The sequence below is a fragment of the Prunus dulcis genome, chromosome 6, assembly GCF_902201215.1.
Source record: "Prunus dulcis chromosome 6, ALMONDv2, whole genome shotgun sequence".
NCBI lineage: Eukaryota > Viridiplantae > Streptophyta > Magnoliopsida > Rosales > Rosaceae > Prunus > Prunus dulcis.
The window spans coordinates 20,283,278-20,297,690 of record NC_047655.1 but is presented as its reverse complement, the minus strand read 5'-3'; the positions used below and the strand labels follow the sequence as shown (position 1 = coordinate 20,297,690).

Below are 14,413 nucleotides of genomic sequence, written 5' to 3'. Positions count from 1 at the left end.
GATTTGATTTTATTGTTATTTTAAAGATATAATTTTTTATTCATTTTTTTGTTCTTAATATAAAAATACCATTTTACCCCTACATTTAACAGAAAAAGTTAACAAAATTGACGGCAGGACCATTTGTCCTAACAAAAGTGAAGTTAATGGACCATGGGAACGATTTTGGAAATTGAGGGACTCAAATGGAAATCAGGTCTAAGTTCAGGGACTAATAAAACGGTTAACCCAATAATAAGAGCTTTTGGGCATATTCACAATATTATTGACATGTTTACTAATCTATAATTTGGTGAGGAGGAGTCACAATCCGAATTCTATTGAAGTTGTTTATTAAACTATCTGGAATCGGGGGAGGTGATGATACAATGGGTAGAAAAATATGAATTCCTGTTGAGTTGGTTTCTAGGAATCATAATATCACCTCTCACCGAAGAATACAATTCCTTAAAAATCAGGAGTTGAATTCTTGATTTTGTGTGGGCAACCACTTACATCTTAATTCCTTAATGTGAAGTAAACGCACAAGTAATTTGTAATCGGAGTCCAACTCCTTATTTTGATTTCAATTACGATTAGTAAAGACACTATATGAGTATGGGTAAATTACTCAAATGGTCCTCAAACTTGTACTCGATTTACATTTTGGTCAATATAAATTAAATTATTAGTCCAAATGGTACATAAACTCTATTTTAATTGCCCATTTGATCCAACCGTTACATTCTGTCAATGTTGCTGTTAAATGTGAGGGTAAATTGGTCATTTCGTACGTTAAAAATAAATAAATACTAAAAAATAAATAAAAACTCTCCCTGTCTCTCTGTCTCTGTCTCTCTCTCCCCATTCCCCCATGGCCACCACCCTCAAGCTCCAACCCCCAAACCCATCCCACAACCACTCTCCACCCAAACCCATCCAACAACCACCCTTCATCCCAGGCCCCCATTTATGTGGAAATGCTGCATAAAGACAAAACAGACCCATAAAAGGCAAAAGGCTCCAGAAGACAAATTAAAGACTGGTCCAAAAATGTATGAAGATACAGTAGGCTACAACTTTGACCAAAACTCCATGCCATAATCAGCAAAAAGTGTCCTCAACCTCAACCCTCTTCCCCCGCCACCTCCACCACAAGTTCTCATGCCTTCTCCCTCAGAAACCCACAACAACAACAACAACAGCTTTGCTGTTGCAGAAAACTTGAGACTCTCCATAGAAGAGCTCTCCTACCCTCATCAACAAGATCATCATGCTGCCATGGAAATTGAGCTCCAAAATGAACTTGGGTTCAATGCATACAGCACCAATACTGACCAGAACAACAACAGCAGCCATTTGGTTTCCTTTGAGCAACAAACCAATTGGGACAATATCATGGTGTCCATGATCAGATGCAGCAACAATTGCAAGATGGTGCTAATGGTGCATACCCACCTACACCTGACCCTTTCAACCTTTTCAGCTTACCTAGATGCTCACCCTTCTCTGTTCTCCAAAACTTGTCCATTACCTTCACAAACCCCAACCCTAAAAGCTCGAATTTTCCAAACTCTTTGGGGTTCCTCGGAGATGTCCATGGTGGGATTGACACCCCGACAGGGACAGCGAGTTCGGTTCTCTATGACCCACTTTTCCATTTGAACCTGCCTCCACAGCTACCATTGTTCAAGGAATTGCTTCAGTCCTTGCCACATGGATACAGCTTGCCAGGCTCAAGAAATGGGTCTTTGTTTACTAGTGGTGGGGATGAGGGAGAGAGGATTGGAGGAGGGGTTCACTCATATGGGATTAATAATGGGAGGCAATTTGAGAATGGGGGTGTTGGAGTTCTCCAGAGAAATGGGTTCTATTGGAAGAGGAAGAGACGTCAAAGGGACCAAACACTTTTTTTTCTTTCTCTTTTTCTTCAATTATTTTCTAATTTTGTATTTATTTTAACCCTATTTTATTTGTTAATTATGAAAATTCGTATTTGCGCTTAAAATTTGGTTACATTTAATAGAAAATGTAACGGTTGGATCAAATGGGCGATTAAAATAGAGTTTATGTACAATTTGGACTAATAATTTAATTTAGGGACCAAAATATAAATCGAGTATAAATTTGAGGACCATTTGAGTAATTTACCAATATGAGTATTTTCTATAGGTGCAGAAGTTGAAAAAAAAGTCTATATAATCATTAAGAAAGAATTTGGAACAGCCGTAAAAATTCTCAAGTGTTTTGATATTACGGCCAAAAGAAATGTGGGAAATATGGCCACCTTGACCCTTGCTTCTCAAATCATTTCTAATTCGGCAGGCTGGGAAGAAGATGGTTTGGTTTTCTTTGAGAATTTAACCATACAATACAGTCTCTTCTAAAATACACATCGACAAAATACCAAAGCACAATTTTGTCATACACTTGCATTACTTTACAAACACTAATGCCAAAACCAAACGATGAAAAGCAAGGAATGCATTTTCTTCCAATTTTTCGATTGAAACTGAGTAAAAACGGATTTATCAAAGAGGACAGCCTCCTCATAACTTTGGAATTCACTCCTTAATGTGCCATACACCAGCTGTAGGAGCCCTTTATGTTCAAGTTCTTGCCTCTTTTAATTCCCCATCTGTACTTCACCCTGAACTTGGGAGACCCCTAACAGAATAAAAAAGAAAACAAAAAAGGAAAAACTTTTAAGTGCCCCAACCTTTCCCTCTGTATGCGCACATCAACTTTGGGGACAAACATCCCATATCACTAGTTACTTTGATATTTTGGTATGGCTCGTAGCAATGATCGTCGGCGTGACATGGTGATTGACATAGGGAAGCCGGCGATTTTCACAAGGGGGCTTGAATTTTCCGCCCTTACGTACACCGTGACAAAGAAAAGCAAGAATGAGGAGGGGAAATGGTTCAAGCATGAGGTGGACTTATTGCACAAGATCACAGGGTTTGCACCAAAAGGGTGCATCACAGCTGTGATGGGTCCTAGTGGAGCTGGGAAGTCTACCTTCTTGGATGGATTGGCAGGGAGAATAGCAAGTGGGAGTCTTCGGGGCAAAGTGTCCGTGGATGGCAAGGAAATGAACCCAAGCTTGATTAAAAGGACTTCAGCTTATATTATGCAGGATGATAGGCTGTTTCCAGCTCTTACAGTTTATGAGACTTTCATGTTTGCTGCTGATTTGAGGTTGGGTCCAGTTTCAGTTACTGATAAAAAGCAGCGAGTCGAAAAGCTGATTCAACAGCTTGGATTATCTGTAAGTGATTTATATTCTATCCATGTATATATATTGGTTCTATATATGTGGATATATTTGTATGAACTATGTATATTAGTAATGTTTTGTTGCCGGCTTGTTATATATCAATCTAGATGGCATATTTTAACAAGAATCCGCTTGAATATTAATAGTTCGAATTGGCAATCTAACGGTGTAACATTATGTGAGACTGTTATATATATGTTACATAAAGTGTTTTTGCCATACATACCGTTCAGTCAAGAATCAACATGATTAAGAGTTCTTCCTTAATTCTACATATTATTTTTGCGCATATGTAATTTGAATGTATTTCTTTACCTTCAAATGGCCACTTTCATCTACTAAAGTAATACGTATGATATATATATTTTTCATTCTTTTTTTTGCAGTCTGCTCGAAACACCATCATAGGCGATGAGGGAACCCGAGGAGTTTCAGGTGGAGAGCGTCGCAGAGTTTCGATTGGTGTGGACATCATCCATGGACCATCACTCCTCTTCCTTGACGAACCAACTTCCGGCCTAGACTCCACCAGTGCTCATAGTGTCATTGAAAAGGTGCACCACATTGCACGTTCTGGAAGCACTGTGATCCTCACCATTCACCAACCCTCATCCAGAATTCAATTGCTTCTGGACCATCTGATCATCCTAGCTCGAGGGCAGCTCATGTACCAAGGATCACCAAAAGATGTGGCCATCCACCTTGGTCGTATGGGGCGCAAAGTACACAAGGAAGAGAGTCCTATTGAGTACCTCATTGACGTGATTCAGCAATATGATCAGTCTGAACTTGGGGTCGAGGCACTAGCCGAATTTGCACGTACTGGTATAAAACCCCCTCTCTTAGTTGACGGGGACATCTCATTTGCGACTATTCTCCCAACCCCCACACCACCGCGCCATTGTGGGCATGGGCATCATGGTGAAGGCCATGAGGACAAAGGAAGGTCTGGAAAGCGCTTGCCGTTACAAGCCAGCACACATATAACCAATGATTTTGATCACAGTGTGAGAAGTCCTTATAATACTAATTCAAGGTCATGGACTCCTACCCGTAGTGGAGTTATGCAAAAACTGCACAGCTTTACCCCTTCAAGGCAACGCGCAGACCAAAAGATGCAAAGCCCCATGAGGTAAATAATAATCATAATCCATATATATATATATATACATATTTTGATTTATTCCTTAACTGATCAATTGAGTTTCGGGGTCTGATAGTTATCTAACATGGTATCAGAGCTCTTATGATTAAACAAAATGACATGGTACTCTTTTGCAGTGCATCCCCTGGCTACAACTATTCAAGTGAGATTCTTCCAAGCACACCAACACCCCACAGCAGTGACTACACGGTGAATGAAAATGATTATCTGACCCCAGATATTGGTCCAAACACCAAATCATACCACCACCTTGGCCCCAAATTCGCCAACTCCTTCTTCCCCGAGACTTGGATCCTAATGAGGCGAAACTTCATCAACATCAGGCGCACGCCTGAGCTCTTCCTCTCAAGACTAGTGGTCCTCACATTCATGGGATTCTTGATGGCCACCATGTTCAAAAACCCACCACAAAACAGTCAAGGCATCACTAATCGCCTCAGTTTCTTCATCTTCACTGTCTGCCTTTTCTTCTTCTCATCCAATGATGCTGTACCCGCCTTCATCCAAGAGCGCTTCATCTTTGTCCGCGAGACTGCCCACAATGCCTACAGAGCCTCCTCATACACAATTGCAGGCCTAATCACATACCTCCCCTTTCTTGCATTGCAAGCAAGTGTCTATGCAGGCATTGTTTGGTTTGCTTTGGGGCTTAGAGGACCCTTCCTATACTTCTTGGTGGTTCTCTATGTCTCTCTTCTCTCCACCAATTCATTTGTGGTGTTTGTCAGCTCAGTTGTGCCTAATTACATCTTGGGCTATGCCGCAGTCATTGCCTTCACTGCCCTCTTCTTCTTGTTCTGTGGCTACTTCTTGAACAGCCATGACATCCCCGAAGGTTGGAAATGGATGAACCATGTCTCCACCATGACATATCCATACGAAGGGCTTATTATCAACCAATATCAAACCAACGACACGTTCGGAAACAACACCGATGGCACCAACATAACTGGTTTCAACATCTTGGAAGGTCTACGCATCAGTTATGGCAAACCCCACACTCTTTCTGGATCAAAGAAGTGGGAGAAGGTGTTCATAATGTTGGGCATGACTGTTCTATATAGGATTTTGTTTTACTTAGTCATTCGTTTCGCGTCCAAGAACCAAAGGACGTAGAGTAAAACTCGCAGAGGGAATTCAAGAGAGTGGTCATCATGTTGATCAATTTCCTTTTCAAATTTATAGTTTGTCAAATTGAACTTTTAATTTCTGTTGCTAGCTTCTTTTGTTTTAAATCTATCAAATCATGTTTATAGCTGCAGGAAATTGATATTGCGTGTAGCATATTTGTTAACAATTAAAGAAACCATGTGGATCAGTAACAACTGAAAACAGTTGATTTTTGGTTTTTCCTACGAAATTTTTTCAACGATCCAAACCATCAATTTTTTAATTTTTCATTCATGGATCATCCTTGCAAAACATTATGTAAATTGAAAATCATTAAGGCATCTAATTGAGATCAACAAAATCAATGAATACGGTGATTCAAAAAAGTACGTAAATTTCGATAATTTAATTGAGTGGTCAAATGATATCGGATTCAAGTGATTTTTTGTGGAGATGATCTTTGAGTGAATATTTGCAAAATAGACATGCAAAAGTTGGTCACAGGGAAGAACCCCTTCAAATTTTTTAATTTCTAGACCTCCCAAGAAGAGTTTGCCCCTTTGGTTGAGCAAGTTTTGAGTTTGGATTAGATGCAAAATGGGCCCTATATCCTTCAAATAAGATTATTTGAGAAATCTCTCAACGGAAGCTGTATATATATACAGAAATTCTCCTATGTAGACGTCCGGATATTATTATCGTGCGGACGTCATATATTTTCTACTATCCCTCCCTGCTTTCCTTCTTGTTTACAATGGCATCCGCACGATAATAACATGCGGACATCAGGATCATAGAATAATTATATATATATAGTCCCCTTCTATTGAGGGATCCCTCAAATAATTTTATTTGAGGGACGCCCTTTAGGGTACCATACAATTTTTTTCCCAATGATCCAAACAATCTATTTTTTAGGTCTTCATTCATAGATAATCCTTACAAAAAATTAGACAAATCGGAACCCGTTTCGACATCCAATTGTGTCTTACAAAATCAATGAACACGGTGCTTCAAGAAAATACTAAAATTTCAATAACTCAATTGAGTGGTCAAATGATATCTGATTCAAGTGATTTTTTGTAGAGATGATCTTTGAATGAGTATCTACAAAATAGACGGTTTGGATTAGTGAAATACAATCCGGAGTGGGACCTACAAGGGGTATCCCTCAAATAAGCTTATTTGAGAGATCCCTCAATAGAAGCTCTCTGTATATAAGTCACAGTAATATATTATAATATTACCCTCTTTTGGGGTTTGATATTATAATTACCTAGTCACACTCCTTATCCGTACTCTCTCATGAGTCATTTACTGATTAATAATTTAATTTAATTTTTTCATTTTCTAAATCAATAGTTTATTTTATTTTATTAAACACTCAACACTGGTCACTGAAACCTAAGATCTTTCAAAAAAATTATATACTACTGAAAAAATGTTAAAAAATAACTGCCTTACTATTTGTCTAATAAACCAAGAGAAAGAGGTTATCCTGTCAAGGTTTTGGCCTAATGTGTATATAGAACAACTGACAAGGTTTAATACTTAGAATATGCCAGTAATCTGTTGGATACATCGACCCACACGTTGCTGGGAACGGACTAGATTTAGAACTTAATAGTTTATGTTTAAGTGGTTTGACCAATTTATATTACATGCCCTTGAGTCATAGTTCATAGGGCAGGGTCGGCAACAAAGGGGCCTATAGGTTGATTTAATTTAATATTGATTGCCGCTAACCCTAGAAATTTTTTCATTGTGTGTTATGTAAAGCAAAATATTATATGCATATATGTTATTAGTCAAGTTCACTAGATCAAATGCTCCATTTACTCTGCACTTGAGTTCGAATTCTCTTTCTCGTAATTTAGATTAGATTTAATTACAATATCACTTGTATAAAAATATAAAAACAAAAAATTCTTATTTCCATTACTTGTAACTTATAAGTAAACATGCCATTATAATTTAGCATCTTCCCATTGCATTTGAAATAATTATGCTTGTCCAATTCATTTCAGATCAGTGATCGTCATGCTTCTAATTTCCCCTGCAAGCAAGGTTGGCAACTGGTTGCGCTGGGGTCTGATTAAAAGGTTTTGATCGATCCTCTCAGAAAGGGCAGCAGTCCTGATGATGCCAGTGTGTGGAAGGGATTTTTTATGACATTCGAATCTGAATTCAGCAGTTCTTTTCTATTTTATTTTTCTTTCGTTCCTCGCACTTGTAAAAGCTACTCATTTGAAGGCCAATTATGCTTCTAAGTTTTCTAGTGCATGTAATTTGGACTCTTTGCCTCTGCTTTGGATGCTTCTATCACGTCAGAAGGATGTAAACATTAATTTTGATGATTAATATCAAGTTATCGTTTCTGGCTAAAAACAAAAAAAACAAAATTCTCTTTGCAAGCCGAGGTCATGTTTACTTTCTAGGAATTAGTGAAGTAAGAAATGAGAGACTTTAATACGATGGTGATATTTCTATTCAAAATATGTCATATGTCATTTTAGAAAGAACCAAGCATGACCCACAAGAATTGAGAGACTCTAGTAAGAAATGAGAGACTGTAATATTGATTCAATTTGATTCCCACAAGAATTGATGATATAGTGATTCAATTTAATTCTCTGCACAAAACAGATCTGAACTAACTCAAGCAAATCAGTTAACAAGTTCAATTCAAATTCATGGATTGATTCTAGTTAAAGTGTGATTAAGCAATAGTGTCTAGTCCTAACCTTGTATTCCTAATTCCCTAATTAGATCCTTATTTTCGAACCTAAATTAAGCATTAGAAATCCATTAAGCATAGAAGAATGTTTTAAACAACCAAGCATATATCTAATCCATGTTGTCGAATGTCCATACATGCTCTTCCTATTCAAAGTTCAATTCGAATTAAGGCATATGGTGTCTACTCTTAATTCCAACCAAGATAGCTAACATACAAGTTTTAATAGTGATCAATCATTCAAACAAGCACATTAACTTATAAGTATAATGAATAAGAACAAAAACTGTAATTGAAACTTGGAAACTAATCAAACTTAAAAATTTAAAATAAGAAATTACATGATAACGAAAAATAAAGTACAACTAAGAAAAACATAAAGGAAAATTTAGCAAAAGGGTTTTGTTACAACAATTGAGAACTTAAAAGAAAAACTAAGAGAATTTGAGGGAGAGAAGGGAGAGGAGCTCTATAGAGATGTTTGAGAGCTCCCTCCTTGGAGTGTGTTTGTAAGTTTGGAGAATCTCAGTATTTATAGGCCTAAGGGAAGTAAAAATATGATTTGAGTATTTCATCTCCTACAACACCCATTTCACCAACTTTACCTAACTTCCCCACCAAAAATAATTAGCTCATGCGGAAAAAGTCCTTGATCCACGGAATCATTCCTACTTTTACCGCTAAGTGACCCATCTTAGTAAGCAGAAGCACTTTCGGCAACAGCTTCTATTGCAGTCAACTGGGCATGTATGACAATGCACTATAATTTGCTTGTAGCCCGATTTTGGGCTCGTTCCTCTTCTCAATAAATTATGGAAAAATATGGACCTTCAAGCTCTTTGTCGTATCTTTCCAACCATATGTAGCCCATTGCGAGGCAAAATCAGAAAGGCCTTCAAACATCTTTTTTGGCACAGTAATGCAGATGCTTTCAAAATTCACCCTAAGCTGCAAAGCTTTCATAACTTCTTCTAGAAGACTTGGAATCATGAATACTAAAATGCTCCATAAACTAAACTCCCATATCTTTCTAATGGTGTAAGGCTCATTAGCTGGTTCTTCCTGAGCACATACAGTCCAATCCGTGAATTTGACTGATCTGTAGACACAATTTTGGGCTCACTTGACTCCAAAATGCATTACATAAGTCCTAAAGCTTAATACACTGAAACAAAGATAAAAGAGGATTAAAAGCACAAGTTTAACTAAAAAACATAACCAAATCATAAGCTAGAAGGGTACAAAATGAAATACAATTATGCACTGATCAGTGGCCATACTATTCTATAATTTCTCATAATAAAGGGGGAAGTAAGGAATTGGTATGGGAAGAAGTCATTTCCATCAAGTTGTTTATTAACCATATGAAATCATCACATAAATGAGAATTGTAAAGTTGTAAGGGTATCTTTGGAAGGCAGTAAGGGAGAATAAGAATGGGATTGTTTTGATTCCTTATTTTGAGGGTGTGTGATTACAGATTTTAAGGTAGGACCCACATTATTTTTTCATTCCTAATGTGTTAGTAAACGTGGGGTAGTCAGAAATTAGAATTATTCCCTTTCTTTCTCATACTTCATTGTGTGTAAGTATACATGTCATGATTCCTTATACTAATAAGATAATGAATAGTCTCATCCCCCCTTCGTTTGCTCTATGAGAAAACCCTAAGGAAAAATCCCTAGCTGGGGGCAGCGGTTACCCTTCCTACTTCAACCCTTTTCTTCTCCCTGCATCTCCATTCCTCTCATTCGCTTCATTTTCCCTTTGGATTCTTTTTTTGTTTTATGACGTAGAAGCAGTCGTCGCCATGAAATAGTTGTCAAAATTAGCTCTAGTTGTCAGCCTTCGATATAAATTTGGAGCTATAAAGCAGAGACTATTTAACATCAATGATAATTAACTAAAATATCTTTCTAAGTTATATCATTTTTTTTTAAAACCAAAGGAAAGGGCCTAACTGGTTTGAACCGGCGACCTCTTGATCTACAGTTAAAATGCTCTACCGCTGAGCTATTGACCAAATTGATTTTTGTTATAACTACATTTATGCTACTCCATCTCATTACTAATCAGTGATTATCATGCCTATGACAAGCTGATATCATTGTAACTCATCTACATTTAATTTGTATATTGTAGATGGTTCTCTGTGCTGTACAAAAGCGATAAGATCGCATTATCTTTACGGACTACGATGAACACACACAAACAAATCGGCAAAAGTGATAAACAAGCACCCCGCACAAACAAACAAACAAAATTAACAAGAATACAAGAATTTGACGAGATTCGGCAGTTTGTGCCAATGCCATTTGTAATCAACCTTACAAATTTCACTAGTCAAAAGAGAACAATTTTGGTTACAAGATGAACCCCTTAGCTCTTTTCTAAATCCTAGGTCTTATTTACTCTCTCGCCCTTGCTCAATCCTTTTGGTGACTCCCTTGTACTATCGTTTTGATTCCAAAATCCTCCTAAAGTCCTAATAGTACTTAGGACTAGGTTATACAAAGCAGAAGATCCAACACTTGTAGCTCACCCATCTCCTTGTAGATGGAATCTTGGGTAGTGATACAATCGATCAGAAATGAAAGACATGCAAATATAATGGTGTAACGAGGTTCTTAAGAGAGAAGTGCCAAATATTTTGAAATTTAAAAGAATTAATATGTGATTAGTCAAATTTGTAATAAATCATATTTTAAATTTAATTAGGTAACTCGCTTAATTAAATCATAGTAATCGGGTTTTACTTATAAAAGTCGGATTTTATTTGCAGAAAAATAAGACAATAAGTTGCAGGTAAGAAAAAATTAGTTTGAAGGGTGGAAAAGCCAAATTTAGTATAAAATCTATATATTACCATTTGAAAGAATTTTTGAAACAGCCAAAAGAAAAGTATTTGATTTGTGGGATATATGACCACTCTGACCTTTGTTTCTAAAATCTTTTCTTATTCGGCAGGCTAAGGTGTGGAGATGGTTTTGTTTTCTTCTAGAATTCAACCATCCTATCCAGCCTCTTCGAAAATACACAATTAGGACGGCGGCCGGCGTTGTTCTTGAGGTGTGGAAGAAAATATCAAAACACAATTTTGTCACATTCTTACATTACTTTAATTCTCAGCTATTCTCCAAGCCTGATGTAATGCATAGTTTAAATTAACGTAAGAAAACAGATTATTGTGTATAATGTTTTGTTGAGTTGGGGTAGATAGAGCAATTGAAAAAGTCAGAATGAAAGATACAGAGTCATATTCCTGGAAATCATAAATAATTTAATCCTGACCAATAAGTGGAAAAAAGAAAAAAAGCAGCTATCATCTTAGATACCTCAGCAGACCAGCAAGCCGACCAAACATCACAATGGTTAAATTAATTAGTAACATCCGCTTCCACATTCCCCGCCAAATGTACAGACAAAACACTAAAATCCTGCAACTCAACCGTCACGATACGCGTATTTTGTGATCATATTAGCTAATTACATGATGCGTGTGATTAATAAGTACAATTCAAGAATGATATCTTATGGTAAAACAAATATGATCAGAATGCAGTGTGTGTATATGTAGAGTATTTGAGTGAGAACAGCTGAGAAGAATATCCTTTGATGAAATTGACTTGGTTGATAAAACCAAGTCTTGAAACAGGACAACCATATAGTTGAACTGCCTAGGCCTCTCCATCCAAATAAGCATACATCTTCCTTCCTGCTTTCCTTTCTGTGCAGGCCTTGCAACCATGGCTTTCTTCAAACCATTTTTGCACCTCCAAACACAAACTTTACCCTCACTTCTGATTCACATCTTTCTGTTGCTGTTATTACTAAAAAATGGTAAGTCATTCTCCTTCAACATCTCCAGTTTTAATACCAATACGAAGGATTTAAACTTCCAAGGCGATGCATTTCCATCACGAGGAGTCATCCAACTCACAAAGAATCAAGTTGATGGTCCCTTGACTGAGAGCGCTGGTCGAGCCACATACTTTCAACCAGTGCGCCTTTGGGACTCCAGCACAGGGAGGCTCACTGACTTCACAACTCATTTCTCCTTTGTCATGAAAGCTCTCAACGACACATACTATGGCGACGGCATATCTTTCTTCCTTGCACCATTTGGATCAGAGATTCCCAACCATTCAACTGGTGGATACCTTGCACTATTTAGCTCTGAGACTGCTTTAAACGCCTCCAAAAATAACATTGTTGCTGTTGAGTTTGACAGTTATAAGAATGAATGGGATCCAAGCCCTGATCATGTAGGAATCAATATCAATTCCATTGCCTCAGTAGCCAATGTTTCATGGAAAACTACCATAAAAAATGGATCAGTAGCAAATGCATGGGTGACTTACAACTCCACCACCAGGAATTTGACTGTTTTCCTAACTTATTCTAAAAATCCAACGTACAATGTTGGAGATTGTAGCGTCTCTTATATAGTTAATTTGAAGGATGTGTTGCCGGAGCTAGTTAGCGTTGGTTTCTCTGCTGCCACAGGTTATTGGGTTGAAATACATAACATCCTGTCTTGGTCATTTAGTTCAACCCTGGAGATCAACAGTAATAAGGAAGCGCAAAAAAGGTTAAGGTTGGGAATTGGTTTAGGAGCGGGTTTTGGGCTTTTGAGTTGTGGATTAGGCCTGTTCTGGTTCATGTCTTGGAGGAAAAGGGTTAACAAGATAGATGAGGCATATGACATGTCTATGGATGATGAGTTTGACAAAGGAACAGGGCCCCGGAGGTTCACTTACCGCGAACTAAGTCGTGCAACAAATAACTTTTCAGAGGGAGGGAAGCTTGGAGAGGGAGGATTTGGAGGTGTCTACAAGGGCTTGTTAAGTGAATCCAACACAGAAGTGGCTGTGAAGAGGGTGTCTAGAGGATCAAAGCAGGGGAAAAAGGAGTATGTAGCGGAAGTGAGGATCATCAGTCGATTGAGGCACAGAAATTTGGTTCAACTCATTGGTTGGTGTCATGAACAAAATGAGTTCCTTCTCATCTACGAACTTATGCCAAACGGAAGCCTTGATTCCCATCTGTTTGGAATGAAACTCCACCTAACTTGGACACTAAGGTACAAAATAGCCCTTGGTTTGGCCTCTGCCATTTTGTATCTTCATGAGGAATGGGAACAATGTGTGGTGCATAGAGATATCAAGTCAAGCAATGTGATGTTGGATTCAAACTTCAATGCCAAGCTAGGTGATTTTGGGCTTGCAAGGCTTGTAGACCATGAATTGGGGTCGCAAACAACTGTTTTGGCAGGAACCATGGGGTACCTAGCCCCAGAGTGTGTGACAACTGGCAGGGCTAGCAAAGAGTCTGATGTGTATAGTTTTGGGGTGGTTGCCCTAGAAATCAGTTGTGGAAGGAGGCCAGTTGAAGCAAAGGCAGAACCAAGCAGGGTAAGGCTGGTGGAGTGGGTTTGGGATCTCTACGGAAAAGACCAAATACTTGAAGCTGCTGATAAAAGATTGTGTAGGGATTTTGATGAGCAGCAAATAGAGTGCTTGATGGCAGTTGGGTTATGGTGCTGCCATCCTGATCCTACTGTTAGGCCCTCTATTAGGCAAGTCATAAACGTTCTCAATTTTGAAGCTCCAATGCCAAGCCTGCCATCAAAGTTGCCAGTGCCAATGTACTTTGCACCTCCATTGAGTATGTGTAGGTTCTCCTACACATCATTTAACCTCACCGGATCATCGGTTAAAGATGGAACGCAGTGTTCTTGTAGCAGCTGTGCTACTAATAATTCATCACAGTCAGCAGGTTCCTCAAAAGCTCTGTTGAATTCACGCAAAGTCGATGTGTAGCTATATCCCTCAATTAACTTTTTCTGTTTCACTTATATTTTTTGGTTTTGTTTCTTTCTTGTCCGTGGTTCAGAGAAAGAATTCTTGTGCTTTCTATTGTTTTCCTTCATAGAAAGAGTTGGCTTACTTAGTTTGCAAGTGTATTTTTTTATGTGCTTGTTAATTAATAAACCTACAACGAATGGGTCATGATATTGTGTAGGTCAATTTGAACTTGTGTTAATGTTTCAGGTACAAGCTCATAGTAATATTACTAATTTAAAACGTTTTTACAGAGTTACTGAAAGGACGTTTTTTTATTTTTCTTGAGAGGTATA

At 37.9% G+C, this 14,413-nt stretch overlaps 2 protein-coding genes and 1 pseudogene across 2 annotated transcripts; all 3 read left to right on the top strand.

Annotated features, from left to right (window-relative positions):
• Nucleotides 1-1,032: 1,032 nt before the first annotated feature.
• Nucleotides 1,033-1,884, top strand: LOC117633186 (annotated as a pseudogene).
• Nucleotides 1,885-2,770: 886 nt separating this feature from the next.
• LOC117633267 (ABC transporter G family member 17-like) lies at nucleotides 2,771-6,013 on the top strand. The gene is made up of 3 exons (XM_034366994.1): nucleotides 2,771-3,253; nucleotides 3,649-4,394; nucleotides 4,544-6,013. Exons 1-3 carry the CDS (start codon nucleotides 2,771-2,773, stop codon nucleotides 5,541-5,543), a joined length of 2,229 nt encoding a protein of 742 aa, XP_034222885.1. The 3' UTR covers nucleotides 5,544-6,013.
• Nucleotides 6,014-12,020: 6,007 nt separating this feature from the next.
• On the top strand, nucleotides 12,021-14,096 carry LOC117632545 (L-type lectin-domain containing receptor kinase IX.1-like). Its single transcript, XM_034366053.1, has one exon. It carries the CDS (start codon nucleotides 12,021-12,023, stop codon nucleotides 14,094-14,096), a length of 2,076 nt encoding a protein of 691 aa, XP_034221944.1.
• Nucleotides 14,097-14,413: the final 317 nt, after the last annotated feature.